The following is a 23395-nucleotide window of genomic DNA, read 5'->3' as shown; positions in this document are numbered from 1 at the left end:
AGAAGTGCAGCACACCTGCTTCGCCGGCATGGAAGGGGATTTTTCAGCGGCCTCGATGGCCACTAACATTCGCCTGGACAGCCTTCCTCCTCAACGGTCTGTCTCTCTCTACTGGGTTGAAAAATGGCTTCTGGCCTTAGATGCAGTCCAGGTCTGGTGTTTGCTCTGGCTGATTGTTCTGCCCCAGTTTCCGCCGTCTTGGAACCAAAAGACCTTCCCACTACTAGCGTTCAACTTGGACTTCTTCCACTTGCTCTTAAATCGCTTAGACACATCAAATATTCTCGTTTCCAGCGATGCGGGTTCCACTGCAACGTCCCGTCTAGTTCTTGCTTGCATCCTGACGCTCGTCGTTGCGGCTGTTGCGACGCTGCTTTGGGGGGGGTCTCGATGGATAAAGTTTTCCAAATCGCCTAAAGAAAAGAGGCAAGAAGCTCGAGAACTCGCAGAAGAGCTTCAGCGAAAACAACGTCAGTCATCAGGCCGCATGTCCCTCAGTTTTATGTTTGCCTTGCAGAGTGATGAACAGACGAAAAACCAGGATTCCAACTGGCTGAAGCTGTGCGTTTTCTTTGCTGATCTCTGGCACGAACTGTGCCTTTGGCTCGTACAGGGACGGATCATCCTGGTAACGTGGATTTTTGCTCCGTACCTAAACTCGGTACTCCCTATCGTTTTTTGCCAAGACCAAGCAGAGATATGCGGTGACCAGGGACTCTTCATGGGGCGTATTGCGATCGGCGTGTTCGCATTTTTGTTTGCTGCCACGGCTGTATACTACGTAGGCAGTCAGGTGAATGCGCATCTGGTGGCGCAGACAGACGAAAACCACGAAGACTATGTCCAACAAAAAGAATTGGAATACATGTTGAATCTGAACGATAGCTGGCGTGTACAGATGCTATGGACATTCACATCTTTTAGGCGCGAATGGGGGCGAGTTTACCACCGTCAAGCACTTATGATTGTCAAACTTTTGCTTTGTCTTCTGGTTGCCCTCTTTGGGAACCAGACGTATAAGCCTTCTGCGGGAGCTGCTTGGCTTTTTCAGCAGGTCTTCCCCTCCAGTCTCACGAATGCGTCAACGTTTTCAGACGCTTCGGGTGAGGTGGATTCCTCTGCGGTTGTCATCACGACTGGCACGCCATCTTGGAGGGCAGACCCCCTAGCAGAAATGGCGACTAATCCGTTTGGGTCACGGACTCAGAGTGTCATCGCTTTTGTCATAATCTGCGTCTTTGTCCTTCTGTGTCTGACGCGGATGCCTTATCGGCAGAGATCCTCGAATGTTCTTTTTGCGTTCACGTGGACCACACTGGGAATTCTTTCAGGCTTCAGCGTCACGCTTGCTTGCTCCGAAGAGACGCCTGTGCTCCTTCACGCAGATAATATGCGGGTCATTCTTCCGCTCCTGCACTCCATACTACTGTTTGTCTGGGTTCTCACAATTTTCGTCGGGATTTTTCGGACGCTCCTTCCTAGCTCCTCAAACGCTCTTCTTGTGCCCGCCGATGACGATACGGAGGAAGATTCGCAACTCACCAACAACACCGAATCCACTGAACTTCGGAGTGGGCGGCGGAAAAGTCGATGGACGGAAAAACGAAAACTTTTCACGCATCATGCGCAAAACATGCTGCGCAACATCATGTCCAAAGATGCCCCGAAAAACATGCAATTGAAAAGGTCCAGCAGCTGCCTCGGGTTCGTCGACGAAGACGACAGTGACGGCGTCTACCCCAACTTTTTAGACAGTCCGTGGCCCATCTCTTTCTACGAAGGCAGGTACTTCATTCGAACATTTCCGGATGTTTTGCTCTCTCTCAAACTCGCGCAGCACACCATCGACCGATACCTTTTCGCGGACAAGACCTTGGTTCCGCTCTCGACGTTGGACGCCGCACACGCCGACCTCCAGCACCACCTCGTCAATTTTTTGAGTCTGCCGGACAACGAGAAGAACCCGCTCTTGAAGAAGAAGCACGTGGAGGCGCACCCCCTGGATCCGGCTGCGAATTCAGACGAGCTTGAACAAGCTCTTGTCTCTGCCAAAAAAAAGCTTGCCGACCTTTTCGGGGAAGAGGACCCGAGTGAACAAGCGGACGAAGACGACAGCGGTGCAGAGCACTCGGAAAACAACTCTGACAAAGACCAAGCAGAAGCGAGCGAGCTGAACGATGACATGGATGCCATTATTGGCGCAGACGACCCGCGGTCGAATTTCGAGGCAAACTTTGTCGACGACTGGGACGCAGAAGGCGAAAAGCGACGCGTTCACAGACTCGTACATGCAGTTCAAGAGCAGCAAGCTCTCCACCATCGCCGTGCAAACCAGGCGACACCCCCCTTTGATGTATTCGAAGAGAAGGATCCCCTTGCAGCGCTTCTTGCCAAAAGACCGGGGGAAAAACACCAAGAACAGGCTGCCGGATTCGACCTCGCCGCAACACCGCAATCAGCACAGACACTTTTAGAGGCGGCTCTACAGGCGCTAGAAAATGAAGGGTCTGTGCGGAAAAAACGAGCAACCGCCTTAGCCCAGAGGCTTCTCGACGTTCTTGGTGTTTCCCCAAACGCGCAGCAGTTCCGAGACCACCGTTCTGCTGATGCTGAGACCTTCAGGTACAGTCACGACACCCTCGTTGAGAGCAAACTGGTTGCACGAGAAGGAGATCCCACAGCACCTGTGGTGAAAGAGAACCACGCACACGTGGATACAGCGGAAGACAAAGGAAGTGACGAAGGCGAAAGGCAGAGAAGACGACATGCGGTAGACGAGATCCAGAGTCTCCTTCAGATCGATTTCGATGTCCCCACGCTCGCCTCTACCGTGGAGTTGAAAAAGATGTGGATAGAGTTCGAGGAACAAGGCGACCCGCAAGCGCGGTTTGCAGATGCTCCTTCTCGCGGGTCACAAGCTGAAGCGGCAGAGAAAGAAAATACAGAAAGTCAAGACGGCGCCGGCGTTGAACGTGCACACGTCCAGCCTGAGGACGCTGAGGCCGGAGGAGACCACGAGAAAAACCTACCGCGATCTGGATCCTCCCCCACGGAGGATAAGAAGGAGACGATACAGAAGAGGAAGAAAAGGAGAAGACGCAAATCGGATCCAGATGCATTCCCTTACCTTCCAGAAGATTCACGGAGAGCTCTGATGGAATTCTACGTTCGGCGTCTGAGCACGCTGTCTCACCTTTCTCAACGCTTTTCCGCTGTGCCCATCAAAAAGCTGTTTCAAGAGATGCACCATCGACAGTCTCTCACCCACGCCTTCCGCTGGATCCTTTTGGAAGCGTTTGAGATACTCGCGAGTAAGACAAAACGCCCACACGCTCGTTGTCGTTTGCCACATTTATTCGAGCGAGTAAAATGACATCAGGTCAAACAGTCCTGTAAAACATCAGACAGACAGGGTGCGCCTTTGGAAACCATCTGTTAACTTTGCCTCCACCGAAGTCTCGATTACTCACTCCAAGAAGCCAACCCTCGTGCAAGAATACGTCCACGTGTATATAAGTCTGCTTGCTGTTGGTCTTGTATGCATATGCGTACATCCACTCCTCAAATCGAAACAAGGCAGGCGCTGAAAAACAGTGATCGAAGAAAAGCGTAATAGCCGCACGTGAACGACTCTCGTAGTCTTCCCGCCGTACGCGCACGCCCAAAAATCTTCTCGTCGTTGATTCACAAACTGTAGAATACAGGGAGCAATCCCTTTCAGGAAACACTGAACGATGGACCGGGGTCGTTGATGCGGTGAGACTGTACAGTTAACGCCGGAACTCAGCAGGCGTCTACTTTATGGCAACATCGGGTTGTTTGCTGCAATGAGTAGCATGGTCAGAGTTCCCACTCAAGCATGTCATGGTCCGTCCTAGGAAATTCCCTTGCATAAAAAGCACAAGGGGCTCAGGGTGACAACGCCGGAGACAACCGGCCAGGCCTTGTGGGGAGATCTAATTTTCGGATTGTACCAGCGCCTCCACGCTTGTGAAACAATGTGTAAGTTATTCTTTTCGTTGTTTGTTCAGGCCTAAGAAAAGAGGTAGCGCAAGTGACGTGTTTGCCAAAGGCCTTGCCCAACGGAGGTGATGCACTCATGGCATTGCTAGCCAAACGCTGTCGACAAAGAGACAAAGATCTAATTTTCATGCCCGCAAAAAAGCGGCGCATTCACACGAAACTTATCGCGATACAGTTTCTATGTGGCAAGCAGCTAGCTCCCAAAGACCGCACCGACGAAATCGTTTCTCAGATGCTCCGCGGTTTCACCAGTTTTTTCGAATGACAGTCGAACCGTTGGGCGTCTTGACTCTGTGCTCTTACTTTTTTCCTGCTTCTTGAGCACAATCAAGCAGTCACGTGGAAAAGTGCCGTGTGGGTCCCCGCTCGTTTCTCTCGTCTTTGGTCACATGCGCATACCCTGAGCTTTTCTACGACTACAGTCGCCGAATGTCAACGGTATTGGGAGAAAGCATTCTACCAGCAGTGAGTCTCGCGGTGCCTGACGGCCACCGCACAGATCGGTGCTCATATTTATGTTTGGTATAGCCGCCTTGAGAGCAAATTGTAATGATATATCGGATCTCTCTCACGTCAGGTTCTCAGTAATGGAGAGGAACTGCCACTCTCCCGAGAATCAACTACGCTCCTCACGGGAAAGCGAAAACCTAGCGCACCGACACGCTACACGAGCCCTGCTGCGGTGACTCTCAGAACAGAAACTGCTTCGACAAAATGTAGATGCAACAAAAACACATTACACCAAACGACCACGTGGCGTATCGCCTTGGGCAAGACCAGCAGTTCGGTTTTCCCACAAACAAAAAAAGACAGAATCGATTGCCGGGAGAAAGGGCTTCCCACAACCGTGCCAGACGCGAAAAATAATGCTTTTCAGGGAAATATATGCCCACTGCATTGATACGCCCGGTCAAAACACAGAAAACGAGAAGATCTACGGCTTTCATGCTTTGTGTCGCCGCAACTTGGGTGAACACAAACCTCCGCCTTCGGTTCCAAGTTTCCCAAGCTTCTAGAGCATTCTTGCGATCCCGCATCGCTGATACAGCTGCCTATCTCCTCCCAGGGACGCCGCGACGAGGCAAACGGAATGTCCCGACGGAAATTTTATCAGTACGGACACAAACGTCATGGACATCAAGACAGCTTCCACGGATTGCATTTGTGAAACGTGATTCGCTGACATATCCAACACGATTTAGTTGTTTGAGAACAACCCCCTTATACCTGCAGACGCACACATGCGTATTGCTGGAACGGCCAGCTGAAAAGGAATAAACCAGACGATCAAGCACCTTTGCTCCCGAGCTCCGTGAGACGTTTAATTCAAACGCTTATCACGTTCAAGGTTTGAACATCTAACAAACCTGGTGCTCAGGAACAGAGGAGTTACCGCACGACAATCGACTGCACAAAGCATTACACATCATCCTGAAGTCTAGCGCTGTTTTCTCCTCGCACGACTGAAAGGCAGAGGATGCCCTAGAAGAAGTCCTTTTGGCATTGCCCAGCATCGTAAACAACCTGCGGGACGTGCACCGAGAGACGGTGGTGAAAACTACACACGGCCAAAAACTTGCACGTGAAAACGGTCTGGTGAAAAAACCACAGGACGCGAAAAATGTGCATCTACAAACGACAGATACAGGCAAGACCCTGCACACAGTCTGCGGATAGTTTTTGCCGAAGTTCTCGACTAGAAAACGATCCGGAGACTGTTCGAGTCGACGATGCGTCTACATTGAGAAAAAGTCAAGTCGCGAATAGAGACCCTAGAGAACCTCGGAGTCGGAGAGCGACTCCATGAGATACACACATGCAAACGCATCTTCCCGTAGACCAAACAGCTTTTCGCAGACACCGCCTGGAAAAGCACTGCGATTCTGCCCTTCTAAGGAGCATGTTCCGCTGGGATCTTCTTGTGTCTCTTTCCCTTCCTCTTTCCAGCCGGCTTTCGACAGCCGAGCTGCCGATGGTAGCTGTCCTGCTTCTGTCGTTTCTGCACGAGCGACTTCTCAAGGCTCTCGAAAAGCACCTTTGCGCCTCAACCGCCGTTTTCCAGCACCAGCACAGCATCGCAAGGTGCAATTCAGGGGCGACTCGATGCAAATGCGGCATACACCGGTGTAAATGTAAACAGGGATTTGTATGTGCTCATGCTGCTCGCTATCCTGGTCACCGGCCAGACCCTGCCGGAAAACAGAGAGCAGCTAAGAGGTCATCAAATCGCAGAACTCGTAGAAGTCCACGTACCTGCGACATTGGCACAGAGAAGACGACGCAAAATCAGTGAACATGCAGAAGCACAGCCGACGAGGCCTAGAGAGACCTCAAACAGGGAAGCAACCCTTGAACGAGGAAATCAAAAGAGACTACAAATATAGACACCCACAAGGAACGATGATCCACGGATACACAAACGAGCTCAGTTGCATCTCGCGGTCGGTGGATGCAGAAATGCTTCCGTCTGGAAATCTATCCACATTTCACCTGCTCATGAATCCAAATAAATATGTATCTATCTACTATACCTCTACCTATATCTGTCGACATTCATAGGATTGGGTAACGCATCCACCACTGACCAACGCATGAATAGAAGCACATCTGTATCCAGCTATTTATCTTTACATATATATATATATATACGCATATAAAAATATAGACGTAAATATATATATATATATATATATATATATATAAAGTAGCATGCCTGACAAGCGAGAGTTGGCATCTCTGTTTTTGAAGCGAAGAATTGTTCCTCTACGTGGCTGCGCCACACTGAAGGAAGTGATTTCTGTTTGCCCTCTGCGTGTTTTTCCGTTTCTGGACCCGTGTGACCGACTCTCGGCTATGTCGACATCTCTTCATCGTCTCCCCTCCATTCTTTACGACAGGCCTGCGGGAATTGCCGACTCGACCCTTTCAGAAGCTTCGCGTTCGCAAGCACTTGCTTGCGTGTCGAACACAGGACCAGGTCGACAGCGAACTCCGCTCTCACCCGTCGTTGTTTTTGTCCACCTCCGCGAAAATCAACTTGAGCTCTTCGTCGGTTAATTGCCCATATCTGCAGCGGTTCACACGCAGCGCAACCCCTACCATGAGCGCCATACACAGCGATTCAGGTTCTCGCGCACGCAGGCGAGATGCTGCATGCACACAAGCTACCTTGAAGGACTCTCACAAAGCGATCCGCATCTCGAGTCCTTCATGGCGAAAATACGACTCCCAAGGCGATGCGCAGAAGCAAGAAGACAGCAAAAGTGGTGCTTAGCGAGGCAGTCAGAGTTGTAACGACGCGTGTCCAGAGAAAAATCACAAGGGAAAAACTGATAAGTTTTGGTGTTTAACCAAAAGGCCAAAATAAAACTTGAAGCCATGGTGAAAACGAGTAGTTCGAAGCTGAGTATCATTTCTGATAAAAAAGATGTGAAATACGAAAAAGGCCTGCGGGGAACACGGAGAAGTCACTCACACCCCAGAATGCGTGGGCCAGCACTGTCGGGGTCGGCATCGTCTACGCAACCGTAACGCCCGAGCAGAAGGACACGCGCGTGACAAAGGAACGCGAGAAAACAGGACAGACAGGTAGCCACCAAGAGCTGAAGGCTAAACCACGCGAAGAGAGAGATAAGCGACACACACAGAAGGAAGAAAAAGAGCACTGTAAGGATATAGTGACTTGTGTGTACCAGTCTATATTGGTTCGGAAGTCGGCGTTGCCGCAGCAAACGCAAGCTCCTACTTTCCCGCATTTCCCCAGTCTCCTACAAACAGTGAAACATGCACTCGCGTTTCTGTGTGCTCACCGAGAGCCTTTGAGAGCCTTCCGGAGCGATTCCATCGTCAGACACCCTTCGCCTCGAACGTCGAATTTGTTGAACACTTCCCGTAGCTGCTCTTCTTGGAGTGTCATTCGGCGCAGCAGCAGGGCGCTGATAAACTCGTTGTAACCTGCATACCCACCGAACAGTTTGCACAAAAATACGAAAACTAAATACACGTATGTATTTATATAGGTATGTGAAAGTGCTCCCTCAGATGCCAGCACATCGCCGTTTATATGAATGCATATATACATATATAGATGACAGTAGGCGATACTTTGCCACTCACAAACCTGTGTATTGTACGTATTCTTGTCTATACCCTCTTCCCATTTCTCTTTCTTATCATTTCTCCTGGCTGTCACGTTAACGAACTGCCCGTAAACATATATATACATATGTAGATAGATTGGTACGTCAAATATCATCCACAGTAGCCAGGACATCAACGCGTACGCGTGTATTTATATCTGTATATACGTCTATGCGATGACAGAGTTGGGTCCATCCTGAGTCGCGACATCTGTAAGTCTGTACATGCTTTCGGATGCTTCGTGTTCCCCGTTGTTGCCTCTGGTCAGTTCTCCTCGTCCTCACGTAGTCTGGTTCGCCTGTGTTTCTCACGTACCAATGAAGCCTTGGTGCTGGGCATCAATGGAGTCGACTATGGCGGCGAGTTCGCTTTCGATGACTTTGTATCCTGCGTTGTGCATGCCTGCAGGCATCACATGTTGGCGCACGAGAAGTATACAGGGAGACTGAGGGCCGTGGCACGACCGTTGTCTGGAGTCTGTATTTTTTGATTCCCCCCAGTCGAGGCGGGTGCAAGGGAAGTACCACACGGATTCGGGATCTGGACAGTTGAGCAGATTGGCGCGCTTGCGACACTCGCCAATAGATCGAGAGACCGAACACTGACGGAAAAAATGGCTGCCATAGGGACAGAGAGCCGCGCACGTCGGTGGCGACGAGCGCTTCTTTGAAGCCTTGAACGCGAACGTGAAAGATGCAAAAGCCGCCAGTTCAGTGGTCACCCTCGCGTGCCTGTGGCTCCCCTGCGTTTCTGTGTAGGGCGTTTGGGGCGTGACAAGTGGTGCGCTTGAGCCTACTTTGCCGGTGTTCCTTCTGCAATGATTCGTTGCGTGCGAAAACCGCATCGGCTTTTAGCGCCAAGGAGCCCTCCGGGACGCGACTCCACGGGCGCGAACACTATGCGTTTTTACAGACTGTTAGCTAAGAAGAGGGTCACGGGCAGGGCATGCACAGCTGTCAAAGAGAACGCGGCTATCTCTATCTCGTAACTCGAGTTCAGTTCTTGAGAACTCGAGTTCGGAACCACCCGTGCTGAGAAAAGCAAAGACGAAGCCCTCTCCTCGGTCAAAAGTCGGTAAGACGAACTCTCCATAACTCTTCTAAGTCCTCTGACCAGGCAAAAGGCCACCGACGGACGCGGTTCCACTTTCGGCATTTCAGACACACCTCTGCTTTCTTATTAAAGATCTCTTTGCTTTCGGGTACCGCCGGAGCCGCCTGTGTTGATGCTGAGTCGTTTTAGCTTGGGAATCGACCCAAGGCCTTTCGAGCAGCTATTTGCCTCTCTCGAGCCTCCGTGCCCTTGCGCCTTTTTGTTTCGCATGCTAGACGTGATGAATCACCGTGGAAAACGTGTTCCGTGTGCTTTGTCTAGGTAAGGGAAAGAAAGGCGGTTCGGAAAGAGTGAACTTTCAGCTGGCATTTGGCGTTGCATGCAGAACATTTTCTCCGGTGTCCCTTACTTATGGCAGGATAACCTGGAAACTCCTTTTAGAGTCTCGAGCGAGTCTAGCTTCAGAGGACCTACTTTCTTTCAACTCGTCGATCGTTATGGTGCCGTCGCCCTTCTGGTCGAGAGCCTCGAACTTCTTCCGCAGCTCCAAAATGTCTGTTTCGTTCAGCTCTTTCGCAAGCAACTGAAGAACAGCTTGTTTGAGGCGGTTCTGATTTTGCCAGTTGCGAAGCCCCTCGAAAACAGACGCCGTCAGTTGTGACGGCTTCGCCTGTCTCCCCTGCATGAATCTGTAAACAGCGACCAGAAGAACAAGGAAGAATCTCATCCTACCAAGCGACAACCGTACGCAGTTGCAGATGCCACTGCTGAGAAGGAAGCCCGTGCACGTAGAGCGTAGCTAAGAGCATAATCGCTACAGAACGAGAACTCACAGAACACCCTGGACTAATGTAACATGTGAAATCAAACGCCTTCATCTATAACTTCCAAAAACACAACTACCTTCAAATATAGGAAACAGCACACCCCCGACGGTTGCATCCTCATGGAAATCAAAAGAACTTCCATGCTATGTCTATCTATCTCTCTATACATATGTAAACATAAATATATATATGTAACTAGAGTCACACAAGTGTAAGTGTGAGCGTGCCTGTGTAAGCGTGGTCTATGAAAGTGTACATCTATAGATATTATCTACGTCTATTATATCTGTAGGTCTTATCAGATATGGCAAAGTATCCACATGCACATGTGAATGTAGTTAGATTCCGATTGCGATGTCCGGTTCTTAGAAGCTCCCATGAAGCACTGTTTCAGGCGGTGATACCCGACAAGCACTCAAATTTTTTATCTTTTTTTCTTTTTTCTTTTAAATCCGGACGCGCACGTACTGGAACCAGGGATGTTCGAGCGCTTGTGCAGCACTAAGGCGCTTTTTCGGATTTTTGACAATCAACTTTCGGACCAAGTCTTTTGCTTGAGAGGTCACGCACTGCCATTCTTCACCTGAAACGAAACCCAGACAAACGACACCTATGGTGCAACACACGTCACTCGCGGTGAATAATTCCAGTCTCTTGAACTCTTTCTCCTCACGCGACGAGGCCATACATTTACAAATTCACACAAGGATGTAGAGAAAAACTCTTGTTCTCCTGTCTCCTCGATTTACGCGGTCTCATCTAGGAATGAAAATGGAGAATTGGGTAAACTCTTTTCTGCTGCTCGTGCGCGCAGACAGCAGGCCGTGCTAGGCAGATCCAGCCAAATTATGCTGGAAGTTTCCTGGACACACGAGGTTGCTGAGAGCCTTCGTACTTCACCACTGTAGAAAAACTGTCTACGAAACGTCTGCCTTCGCAGGTGTTCTTTTCTAGACGCAGGTGCGCACTGCTTGCGTCTCCACCTTCGATATGTCTGTCTGGATGGACTATAGTTGGTATGCAGACGCCTGAGGAAACTGTCGTTCTAAAACGCGCCACCGACTCCAGGCTTTCCGCACACAACTGAGTTGCTTGTTGGATTCGAACATTAGACGGTTTTCCGAATTTATTCCACACACGAGTTACGTGAACGCGCTTCTCTCTCACCTGTCGTGGGAGGGTCGACTGTGAGAATTTTGCTTTTTACCGTTTCCTCGTTGTCGAGACCCGGAACGTAAAAAGGATGAATTCCCGAGAGAAGCTGCAATGCCAGAGAAGCCAGGTGCAGTGAAACACTCTTCGAAATGATCGGTGCATCAGACTGAAGTCGAAGCTGAAGAAATACAGAACCCATCGTCGGCGCCTTCGAATCGACACTCGCATATGCATTTCTTGCAACTTCAAGACTCTCCACCGACCCAGAGCGCCATGGACATAAACACGAGTTGAAGAAATTCGCACGAGCCCTCATCGAGCATCTCGACAGCGTCCACGTGGCTCGGCCTGCTTTGAATTTTTTCAGTTCTCAGTCGCAGTTGCACCCACCGAAGCATTTCACTGACGCGCCAACGCCTCACATACTCAAACCTCGCTGGTGTCTCAACCTCAGCGAGTCATGTGCTGCTCCTCTCTTCTCGGAAGTTGTAGTCACAAACGACGCTAATCCACTAAAAGCATAAGGACTGTGAAATATATGAAATACGACGTCCAGAGGTGGTGTGAAACAGCCCGAGAAAGCCCACGAGTACGGCGAATGGTGACCAGGGTAGTGTGAAAGGCGTCAGGTTGCTGGAAAGAAAAGACTACGATGGTAGCTCGTAGTTTACCTGATACATTATGATGCCAACAGCGAAAAGATCGCATCTCTCGTCGTAGTCTCCTCGAATCATCTCGGGGGCCATGTAGTGCGGCGTGCCTGCCCGCTGCATGCGCACTCGCCGCACGTACCTGAAGAAACGGCAAAACGCGAGAAGGAAATGCCAAAAAATGACAACGAAATGACAAAAACTTGAAAAAAATCGCTTAAGTGACAACAAAAGGGGAAGAAAGGGGAAAAGGCATAAACACACAGAGAGATCAACGGGAGAAACCCCCGGAAACCAGAGTGTTTGGCAAGCAGAAAGACTCTACGACATCGAAGCACTGGGAAATTTAAGTGCCTCTCACTTGCATGCACCTCACCAGGGGATAATGTGCCTTCCATTGAACGAAGGCAAAAGGCGAGCGACTGCCCCACCGACGCCGCCTCGCTTCTCCTTCACTTCTTTCGCAGTCTCGCGTAGCCTCTGCATCGTGTCACTCAGACCGAAGTCGATGACCTGAGAAAAATGCAGTCGCGGTACAAACACGTAATAATCAAGGACAGATGGCACCTCCGGAAGACAGCTACAAAGAAAAGAGAAGAACGAGCTCGTGGCTACACAGCAACAACGAAAGAAAAACTCGCGTCCGTGGAGACTGCTATCCATGCAGTGACGTTTTACGTTGAGAGGCGTCTGATTCCCAGCTAAATCCTGTTCTAAAATACGTACACGTCGACAACGAAATGCATGAAAATGTAAAAAGACACCTGCATTAAGAATGACGGGGCCGGACTCTTCGAAATGACTGCTGTATACCACCGCCCCACACCTTTAGACAGCTGAACGCATGGAATTTCAGTACCCTACGGAGAGAAGAGCGTTCCAAATCGGTCATGGGATCTAGAGCCGTGGTCCAATTCGTATTCTTCAAGGTTATTGAGAGAGTTTGAGTAATGCACGATTTTTTCTGAAACGGAAATAAACTTCAAATCAAAAAACTGAGCTTTACGTATTCATCATGTAGACGAACGTCGACGAAGACTGCGAACCGCACGCAAGCATAGCTTGCTCCTGCCACGAGAGACGCTTTCAATCTCCTCAGACCTCCTGCCTCCTGCTTTGTTTTAGATTTCGTTTTGTTTTCATACACAATCCCCAAAAACGAGGTTCCAGAAAACTCCACGAAACTGAGTGACCACAGAAACAACTTTTGTCGTGTATCAATTCAACGTTTTCATTAATCGATGAACTATTTTGACGTCACTTGATATATTTTCGATAGATTGAACGAAATAGACACCTTGATGCAAAGATATGTTCAAGGCTGAAATGTTTTGGAGTTTCCTCTAGATACAGAACTAATGTGAACTTGCATCTGATGTCAGTAGAAACTCGAGTACACAGACAACCAGGAAGTCGACCCAACGCATACAACGCGGACAGAAGCAGAAAGCAACGGAAGGTCGAAAGCCTTTGCATTCTTGCGAGGTGGAGGCATGCATGCGAGGAAAGAATTCACTCGGTGAAACGGCATGCACACCTTTTGTTTTTCTGATTCTGTCTGCGCACGCATAGAACAAAGACAAGAACCCACGCGTTTTCCGCGAGAGAAACAGAAAGCTCTGAAGAAACCGGCCCGTGGCTCCCCGCCCGCACTGACCTTGATGGGAGAGTCTGGAGAGCTGTCGACAAAGAGGATGTTTTCAGGCTTCAAGTCGCGATGAACAACACCCCGTTCGTGGCAGTACGCGCATGCAGACAAGATCTGTCGCATCCAGTGGGAGACCTGAACACAGAGAGACAGCGGCGATCTGACAGAGAAGCAAGAAGTGAAATTCGCGCACAACTTTCTACACAAGGCTTGCGTTTTCACACGAACAGTTGAAATGCGTCCACTGGAGTGAAGTCCTCCACAACATGCATGCACGAGTTGGTTCGTCCGACTCACAGCAAAGCAAACTCGGGACCTGCGCAGATTCAGACATAATGCATGAACGGTTCTGCTGGTCACGCGGCAGCACCACCCCAAGGTGTTGATGGAACAAGCGCACAATCGTCGCAAGGTGTACGACTGAGAAGCGTCACCTTCTACGATACAGAGGGAAGAGAAGAAAAACGAGTTACACCTCGGCCTCCAAAGATGTACAGACCTGCTCCTCGGTGATCGGCGACCGAAGTTTCTCGTAGTGCTGAACTATCCGGTCGAACAGAGGGCCTCCATGGCACAATTCGATGATCAGGTAGATCGTGTATCCGTCTTGATACGTCTCGTAAAGCTGATGAAAAAACAGGAAAATATGCAAATCGCTCACTCGCTGAAATGAAATGCATCGTCACAAGCTGTTAACAGAGCCAAACTGCATGAGCTGGGCGATCGGCAGTCTCTCCAGCAGGCCGGCGGTGCTTTGCAGGTGTTTACCACTTCCCTCCGGAGAAATCGAGTCTTGTTCGAGTGCCCGTCGAGCCTTTACTTGGCATGGACTTGATTTATGCACTTCTGAAAGACGACGCTTTCGCACACTGAGACCACGGATTGCTCGACGAACGACAGCGCTCGAGATCTCAGCAGTGGAGGCTGCGACCGCCAGCGCAGTCAAACAACGAGACTCACAGAGAACGTGCTGGTCTGTCTCTCGTCACAGGAGTCCTTCTCAGGAATTCCGAGGTGCTAGAGCATCTCTGTTATTTCATTCTTGTTTATACGGTTGCGCCTTTGCTTGCGTGCGAGTGCAGACGTACGTTTCCGTCACGAACTTTTTCACTTCGCTGTGACAAGTGCAAAAGCGCCCGCGTCACTGGCGTAATCGGACAGGATGCAACTGGACATTCACAGGCGTCACTCTGGAACGACTTTTGAATGTACAAACGCCCCTCAGTCTTGTTGTGGAGCGCAGAACTAAATTAAGCGCGTACACTGCTTCTTCGCAGGCTCGAGATTGTTCAGTAAAATCAACACGTAAACGAGCGCGCGCGGCAGGGACGAGGTTTCAGCAGGCTTGCCATTTTCTTTCCGAAACTCCGGGGGGGACACCTGTCTACTTTCCCGTCGCTAAATTGGATGGAATCTGGTTTCACAAGCACAGTTGAGAACTGGCTCTTTACACTGCTGAAGACTGTAACAAAACATTTTCCTTTATGAGTTCCTGACTTTTAATTGGGGAAACGCTCGACCGGCACAGGATTCAAGCGTCGCAGTGTGCACCTGAGAACTCTTCATTCCCAGCACGCAGAGACTCTTCCACTATGGACGAACTCGCCCTGCCGAAGGAGGCGGGATGCACTGCCGCGCACTCAGAGCATCGACACCAGTCCGGATGAACAAAGAACGCTTCCGGAAAGAAACGCATGCACTGGCGACACACAGTGTTTCGAAGACTGGGCACCTGCGGACTGGAGTGGAAAGGCGTACTTTCATGATGTTTGGATGGTTCAACGCCTTGAGCAGTTCGATCTCCGCCTTTATCAGCTCCCACTGATCAGGAGACTGTATGCCTGCACAAGGAGAGAACAGCAGGGGAGACAGCCGAGTCTCTTAGAAGGCCGTAACGGCTTGCAACGAACAACACCGCAGCAGAGAGGGCGCCAGACACCGAATTGCCTCGCGCGGCGGGCTTCGCCTCCGACTTGGCAAGTCCTCTGTGTCGCGCCGCGTCCAGCTGCAACAGCGCTAGACCATCATGTGAAGACCAAGTTCCTGAAGGATGCCTTCGCTCGCCAGAGCTACACATGACCGCCACTGAGACGGAGTGCCAGCAGTTGTGTGTCAAAACCGAGCAAAAGTCGGAACAAAACGCAGAGCTACGATTCGCCACCATCCTGTGTTTGCGACGGATGCTCCGTGTCGATCACCCTTGAATATTCTGTCGACTGAAGCTGCTTGTTATCCGAGATGTGCATGACGGAGGAGAAACGTCCACCGCTCTTGAGTGGAGGCTGGTCTCCTCAAGCGTGAAAAACGAGGAGACACCTACCAATCGACTTGCAAGCACGTCGCGCTCCCGTCTTCTTATTCGTGACCAACTGAACTTTGCCGAACGACCCTTTCCCCGCAGTTTCCCCGAAAATGTAGTCTTTGTACACTTCGCAGATGCCGTGGTGTGCGGGATACATGATGTAAGAGGCAAGCTGCAAGAAACCCACACAGGAAAAGAACGCTTGTTTAGATAAAATGTAGGCCTCTTCGCTTTTCTCCTTGTAAAGAAGCATCAAGAGATTCCATAAACTTCTTGTAGAATGGCAGCTGGAAATCAAAAATGGATACCAGATGTCATTTCGTAGAGACAACGCAAAGAGAGTCCACTCGACTTCCACAGCTCCACTTTCGGAACTGAAACGCTGCATACACTTTCTGCTGCTCAATCATAGTTTACATCTCCAGAAAACTCGCACGCGCACTTCCTCCATGTTGAAAACCCTCAAAAACCGTTTTCACTGGAAACACCGGCACACTGCATGCACGCCATTCGGCTTATTTTCGGTACCACGAGAGACTGCTCCTTGTTGTCCACCACGTTCCCGCCCGCACCAAGACCCGCTCGCGAGGTTGCGCTCTGGCCAGGAATCGCTGTCCGTCGCTGAAAACAGGGTGGAAAGAGAATTCAAATTTCTGAAACTGGTGAGGTTCGCACTTTCACCCTTTCCTTCCTGGAGTACCTCGAACAGGAAAGAACTGAAATTTAACGTCCTACAAGTCGGTGAAAGAGACTCGGCAAAATGCCACGCGCGGTTTTTCTAAACCAGTCTCCCAGCGCAACAATATCGCTCCTCATTAGGTCACCGCCCCGATGACGGGCCACTACTCAAATGCTCAAAGCCACGTACCCCATAAATGATTAAAAAATGAGTAACAGACAAATAAATGCATATAGAATACAACGACGTAACTATACATATGAATATCCCAGACACGTACCTATACATATATAAATATATATAACACACCCAACCGTATATATGCATGTAGAAAGTACACATTCATATATATATATATATATCTGGAAAACAGTCGATAAATGGCATACATTGACACGCATACAAATATGTAAAAAATTTCCGAAACAGGCACTTACATATATCTGTATATGACATACACGTTTATATTTATATATGCAGGAAATATGCATTCATGCATATATGAAATAAATATACATATTTATAGTGGAGCCTCGAAACACGGTTCTCAGAGATCAGCTAGCTCTCGACCTGATGGTACTGGAGAAAAAGTACCTCTCAAGAGCAGCCAGGAGACTCTGGAGACGGAAACGCAGGGCAAAGAAAGGCACCTCTCGGCACCGCGTTCTCGTCCATCGTTTACACTTCAAACGAAAACATTTTAGAGAGGGCGTATTCGGGATTCCAGAAGAGTTGCGACGCATGCAGCAGACAAACAGTGACGGACAGCATTTAAATCTGGAATTCCGGATTTTTCAGAGGGCGAAAAGGTCGCTCCTCGTCGACTGGATGTACACAGGAAAGCACGGCTGCTTGCATAACACCAAGCGCTCGGTTGTCTCTCTCGATATTAGCGTCGCGATTACTCTCTAGGTCGCGCCCTCTCGCGTTTCTCCGCAGTTGATTTCGGCTGTGCACTTCACTTGGATGGCAAGTGTCTCCTACTGAACTAGGATCACTATCAGAGACCGAGAGTTGAATACACTCGAAAACGTAATTCGAAGAATGAACTAGAGAAAAAACTAGAGGAAGACTTCTTTCAAGTACCTGAGAAGTCGCCGAGCCACAGCTGACGTTGACGGTGACTTGACCGCCGTGGTGACGCTGCTGTCGCTTCACCAGTCTCGCGTAGTGGTACGCGTGATACTGCACGAGAAACGCATGCAATGATTTCCTTGAAAGGGTATGCAGCACTGCTGATTCTGTTTCGACGTCCACCACTCACTTCTTGCAATCGGTGCTCACAAGTTCCAAGGAAACAGCAATCAAAACTCATAACTCCACGGAACGCGCCGTGCAAGATATACACAATCGTGCATGTGAACAGGTAATCATAGACGCCTTGGAACATGTAGAGATGTCCATAGCTAAACCAAGCAACCTAACTAACTGCACACAAATGCAAATAGACACACACAGATTAATGCATACACACACGCTCACACATATATAAATAAATATGTACGCAAATGTATTTGCCGATGCATATTGGCGGTGTGTGCACATGTGTCCATAAGTTGGACGTTTCTGGGTGTTTGCACAAGTGTATCGAGGTGGCATCGTGCCTCGTTTTTCTGTCGGCGTGTGGGCCTTCCTTGTTTCCTAAACAACATGGAATACTGCTTTCAGCGAATTTCTGGTCATCGACCCCCGGATCTCCGGTCGCAAGGGTCTGCCGGCTGTTCGCTGCAGTTTGTACCTGCTGAAGAATGTCGATAAAGGCCTCTTTGTCGATCTCGCCATCGCGGTCCAAGTCGTAGTTTCTGAAAACTGTGCAAGCACGAACGAAACCACAGGTGGCAGAAGTGTGAAGGGTCGACAAGTGTTCCTTTCTCCTGCAAAGTTCGGAACGTCGCACATCCAAACCCACCTCAGCAGAGACGCTTCCATCTCGTTTCCTGTGTAACCGCGTCTGCATGCAATGCGCAAACACCTTCCGTGTCTGTGTGAGTGTGGTGTGCACAGCCGACCAGTGCGGAACTCTCCACGTCGACACACGTCGTTCTGCAGACGAGGAAAATCACGCGTCGATCGCCGAGAAGCTACCCCACGCTGCCAAGGACCAGCTCGTACCCTTCCAGACTTTTTAGGTATTCAAGATGAAGGAAAAAAGACAGATAGGCAAGAGCGGATCTCTCCTCACTCCGACAGAAAAAGTCACAGAAAGTGCCACCAAAGTCGCTGCCGATGCCTTCTTTTCTGAAGCGGAAAACGACTTCTTCGGACTTCTTCGGAGATAGCCACAGCACCGCAAACACCACGGGTGTGCAGTGAATGCCTTTCAACACACCAAAACGCACACCTTCCGTTTTGCCCACACAAACACAACTACATATATATATATATACACGTATATGTGTATATATATTGCAGAGCGTATGCATGAATGGAAAAACGACGCAGTTGGAAGTCGATGCAAGAAGAAGGTATACAGATGTAGGTACAAGTACATCGAGGCACAGGAATTTACATGTTGATGAGAAATGTTGCGCCGTGTACGTACAGCGCATCTGGGAAACGCCTGCTGGGCCTGCACTTTTGGTATTCCTCTCAAGTCCCTTGACCAGAAAAATAACTCTTCAATGATACCACGATTTACGTTTTTGCATACAGTTTGCATATATCTGCATATACTATATATAAAATATATACATATATATACTGCATATATAGGCATTCGTGCTTACAGTTGTGTCGCTGAATAGACATGTGTATTTGAAAAGGTTTCGTGAAAAAGCTGAAACATGAATTGTGCGATATGGTTCGGAGATGCGTTTCATGTGAGGGCGGTCTGAGACGAAACGCGAAGGATGCGTCACCCACGATGTACACGGGCGAATTTCGTCACTGCCATCGAACAGAGGCAGTACACCACCTAAGAGCCTCTGCAGCAGGCCCCTGTTGTCACTGGAAAAGAAATTTGAGTTCTGCCTCATCGTTGTTCACCTCACTAAATGTTAACGTGCTCTACAATTGGCCGTACCCGCGGGATACCAGACTTTGTCGGGCAGGGGGCAGACAGGATGCAGCCGCTTGAGGGCGAACTCTAAACCCTGCGGAAACAGAAAAGACAAGGACGAAGAGACGAGGAGACCCTTTGAAAGAAGATTTGAACGTCGTGGCCTGCAGGGCCTCAGATGTAGCGAGCTTTAGCAACGGAGTGGCATTTCTTTTCAAACTCTACGCGCTTTACACGAATTCGTTTGAAAAGGGTTCCCCGAAAAAGAAGACGTTCTCTTTTGAAAACACGGGCTCTTCTCCCACTCCTCGTCGTACCCAGGTGAGTGTCAGAGGAACGAAAGCCTCAACATTTATGTTTCCCCGATTTTAAACACTTCAGATTCTCATTCTGCGTGCGTTGTTACTGATGAACGAGTCCACGGGATAACCCAGTTGATCAAGCGCGAGCTTCCAGTTTTTCCATCTGTTCTTCTGACAAGCAACGAAGCACGCGCTTCCAACGCGTGAGGTCCTCTCTCTTCTGAAGGAACACCCCGCGGATAGCCCGCCACGTAAGGCACTTTCACTCGCCACTTCGCACTAGGTTTGACGTTCTGTACAGCCAGACTGACAGCTTAGAAGCAAAAACGCTGTTTGGTCTGTTCTTTCTCCACCTCCCGTTGCCCACATGAAAAGCACGCAAACAGAAGTCGACTTTACAGAAGCTGAGCACCTCGAAAGTGAACCCCGACGCTCCAGGACCCGCGAATTTTGGGTGTACGTACACCCCTGAGGCGCTTGGCAGACGCTAGCAAGTTTCTTGTTCACTGCCTACTTGCATACAAAGGTAGGGCCTACGCTGTTTGTGTCCTGCTCTCGACGATCGTGCTCTAGTTCAGCTCTTTACAGGTGATGTTGAACTCCTTTTTTCTTACACTCTTCTCCTTACTACACCAACAGGGTCTCACACCCGTGCACGCAGGCACAGAGCCGCGCCTGACGTTGCCTGTTACACGTGTATGTTGATCACGGATGCTTGATGCATCTCTCGCAATTTGATCAACGTTTTATACTCTCTTGTAGGCGCTTTTGGAACAGAAATTCACCAAGACTTTTCGTCGGTTAAAACAGGAGATCAACAAGCGGATGTGCGATGCGCGTTTTAATTCACGGTTGCTGTCGCTGGGCAATGGAGGTTTTCAGACAGATGGATTTCTTCGGAGAACGAGAGAAACGTACCGTTGAGGCTTGCATGAGGTTGATTGTCGGCTTTCCATTGGACACAGAGTTGAAGGCTTCTTCCGTCAGACGCTGCAGCATTTCATTGTCATCTCCAAAAGGATCTGCGATCCGCAGCTTACGCTCTGCATATCCCCCTCCCTTTGTCTCCGGCATGTTGTCTCACAAATTTTCTTCGTGTCACCTTCGTCAGTCTTCCTCTCGAACGCGCGTTCTCCCGCTGGCGTCTTTGCCCTGTCTGTACGCTCTGGCCATGCTCGCACAGCAGCGATCCGCCTCGAGGCTTCTGCTCTCTTGGAAACTTTTCAGACAGTCAGGGTGTGGTTCGGGTGGAAGAGAGAGTCCTATCGGGGGAAGAGGGGTTGGGGTTTACGCAAGAAGTCTTATCGACATCAACGAAACTCAACAAAGTCGAAGTACGATGCAGGGGAGAATCAAGACCTCGCAGGCCTGAATGACAGAGTCAAGAGATTTCCTTTACGCACTGTCACTTCCACATTACAAGTGAAAAACGCGAGAGGAGACAGGTGTCCGTTGTCTTTCTCGAGCTTTTTCCTCGGCCGCGAGCATCCCGAGCGTCTACGTGGAAGGAGCTTTCATGTCGGTTCTAAACTGACGAAAAGCGGCTGATCCAGGCACAAAAGCGACGGACGGCGCGCAGCTGAGTTCTGCAGAAAATGCTGCGATCTGCAATGAAGCACGAGTGCATCTCTGGCGAACGGAATCCTGCGTTTCTCGCAACGGTGCAGGGCCGGAAGCACGGGCATAGAGGAAATCTTCCGACAATGTAGGCGAAGCGCAGGAGGCGAGGCTCAAGAGCCCCTGCGCAGACGGAAGAAGAGAAAAGGTGCTTCAGAGAGGAGAGAAAAGCGAAGAGGTGAGAAGCCCAGCTGCCCGGAAAGCCGGGAATGTGCCGCTCGTCGTCAGGCGCACGCGTTGAGGTCTGCCGGCCAGGTTGTCTTCTCTGCACGAGTTTCGAGGGCTTCCTGTGTGTCTCTCAGAACGCCGTATTGGTGCTTTTTTCTCCTTGAGAGACTTCTTTCAGAATCGCGTTTACAGAAAAACGATGTGGAAAGGCTGGTGGATGTGCACATGCAGCAGCGTAGGGAGACGGCCTGTCAGCAGAAGAAACGAGGGGGCAAGCTCCACTTTCTTGCAACCAAAACCGTCTTTTTCTAGAGGAAATTCTTCTTCGAGATGAAAACACGGACCCGAATATGAAAAGGGAACAAAGGAGGAGAGAAGAGACACGGAAAATGCTCCTCACCTCTCAGCAAGAGTCGAGCGAGCGTGGACCGAGCTGGCAGGGCTGGCAACGGGCGAGTCCAGTCGATCGCAGCAGTTGTAACGCAGAATTCAACGAGGAAACGCGGTTCCGTCAGAACAAGAGGCAACGCGGGACTCAAAACATCAGCGAAACACGTCAAGAGTGTGCAGCAAAAAGCAACTCGGCGAAAAGCACTCAAACACCGGAAGAAAGTAGCACCCTTCTCGACCTGCTGCCGAACAGCTTGGCTGGCCTCCCAAACAGCGTCGGGGGAACGTCGACACAAGCTGAGGAAAAAGAGCAGTGAAAAAGGCAGAAAAACCACACATTTGACTCACATGCGCGTCCCGTCTTCTAACCAGGAACAACCTCCCTTTGTTTAGGTGAGAAACAATTCATCCTGTATCACTGGTGGGGGCTTCTTCCACACTCTAACAGCTGAGCAGCCGAATGTGAACCCCACCTGTGAAAAGTGCTCATTCACCGTAGACCGACATTACATGTAATCCGCAAGTCGGTTATGCTCTAAAAAACATAATGACTGCTGTAAATACTGGCAAATGCTGCGAGAGAAAACCTGTCAAGGACCTGTTTGGATTCGGTACGGGTGTGGTGTCGGTGAAAGTGTATGCCCTCCAGTGAGTGTTAGGTTGACGGGCTAGAGTCTAAAAGTTCACCAAAGGAAGGAGAATCTGCCATGAAAAGGTAGTCGCAACCTGGAATTCCTAACAGAGCAGACTGCACCGACTCCCGGCATGTCACGTTTCACGTTTGACAAGCGTAAACGAATCACTTTTCAGTTTTTCTTCTGAACGAGTTGTAGGCACCTTTGGTGCGGACGTGGCGAGAGATGAACAATAGGTCCAACGCGTTACAGCTTTTCTATTCAGCCTGTTGGACGGTTTTCTCCGTCAACGACTCTGCTTGCTTCACGCAGAAAGCTCGACTTTGCAAATGAAGTGTATCGTACGTGTTAGAGCGTGAGAGATGCAGCGAAAACGACTTGTTGCTTTCGTGGTGGGTTTTTAGAGCGTCTGTGAAGAGACAAAAACGTAAAAGGTTTCTTCTTTTTGCCTCACTTTTCGGAGATATGCCCATGATCTGCAGCGTGGAGCAAGAAACTCTTTTGTCTCCACAATGTCTACTTCTAATGTGAGGTGACAATTCGTGGTCTTGCGAGGATCTCTAAGATCCTCATGTTGCCTGCCTACGAAAAACTAGATACTACAGATCCGAAGAAGCCACCGACTGTTGTAAGCGTATATGAGTCTGAACAGCACATCTAAGCTGTATAGATGAATGATATAAATAGATGATAGATACGTATGCATTGCTCGTCACAGATAATGTAGATAAATAGATTGGTAGATACATGCATGCATGCATACACGGGTACAGAGAGATAGAGAGGGATAGACAAATAAAGATACAGG

The 23395-nt window shown here is 49.6% G+C and overlaps 2 protein-coding genes across 2 annotated transcripts; one reads left to right on the top strand and one right to left on the bottom strand.

The window, feature by feature from the left end:
• Positions 1-28: 28 nt before the first annotated feature.
• Positions 29-4732, top strand: TGME49_217610 (hypothetical protein; the record flags this gene model as incomplete). The annotated part of the gene is made up of 2 exons (XM_002371287.2): positions 29-3311; positions 4032-4732. 2 exons carry the CDS (start codon positions 29-31, stop codon positions 4286-4288), a joined length of 3540 nt encoding a protein of 1179 aa, XP_002371328.1. The 3' UTR covers positions 4289-4732.
• Positions 4558-22233, bottom strand: CDPK9 (calcium-dependent protein kinase CDPK9). Its single transcript, XM_018779775.1, has 18 exons — positions 20696-22233; positions 19500-19569; positions 18216-18286; positions 17564-17662; positions 16327-16419; positions 15817-15970; positions 15255-15337; positions 13996-14121; positions 13506-13631; positions 12225-12361; positions 11870-11990; positions 11211-11304; positions 10512-10626; positions 9691-9905; positions 8479-8565; positions 7833-7977; positions 7025-7090; positions 4558-6276 (listed from the first exon to the last, which is right to left on the bottom strand). The coding sequence occupies exons 1-18, from the start codon at positions 20849-20851 to the stop codon at positions 6234-6236; spliced, it is 2001 nt and encodes a 666-aa protein (XP_018634858.1). The 5' UTR covers positions 20852-22233; the 3' UTR covers positions 4558-6233.
• Between the last annotated feature and the right edge of the window lie 1162 nt (positions 22234-23395).

Source organism: Toxoplasma gondii, chromosome XII (assembly GCF_000006565.2).
Source record: "Toxoplasma gondii ME49 chromosome XII, whole genome shotgun sequence".
NCBI lineage: Eukaryota > Apicomplexa > Conoidasida > Eucoccidiorida > Sarcocystidae > Toxoplasma > Toxoplasma gondii.
This window is presented reverse-complemented; position numbering and strand designations above follow the sequence as displayed.

Coding starts and splice junctions, on each gene's coding strand:
- CDPK9 (XM_018779775.1), bottom strand. CDS start 20,851: ATGCCGGAGACAAAGGGAGGGGGATATGCAGAGCGTAAGCTGCGGATC. Junction 17,663..18,215: donor TTATCGACATTCTTCAGCAG/GTACAAACTGCA, acceptor TTTCTCGTGCAG/TATCACGCGTACCACTACGC. Junction 11,305..11,869: donor TTGGCATCATAATGTATCAG/GTAAACTACGAG, acceptor CTGGCATTGCAG/CTTCTCTCGGGAATTCATCC.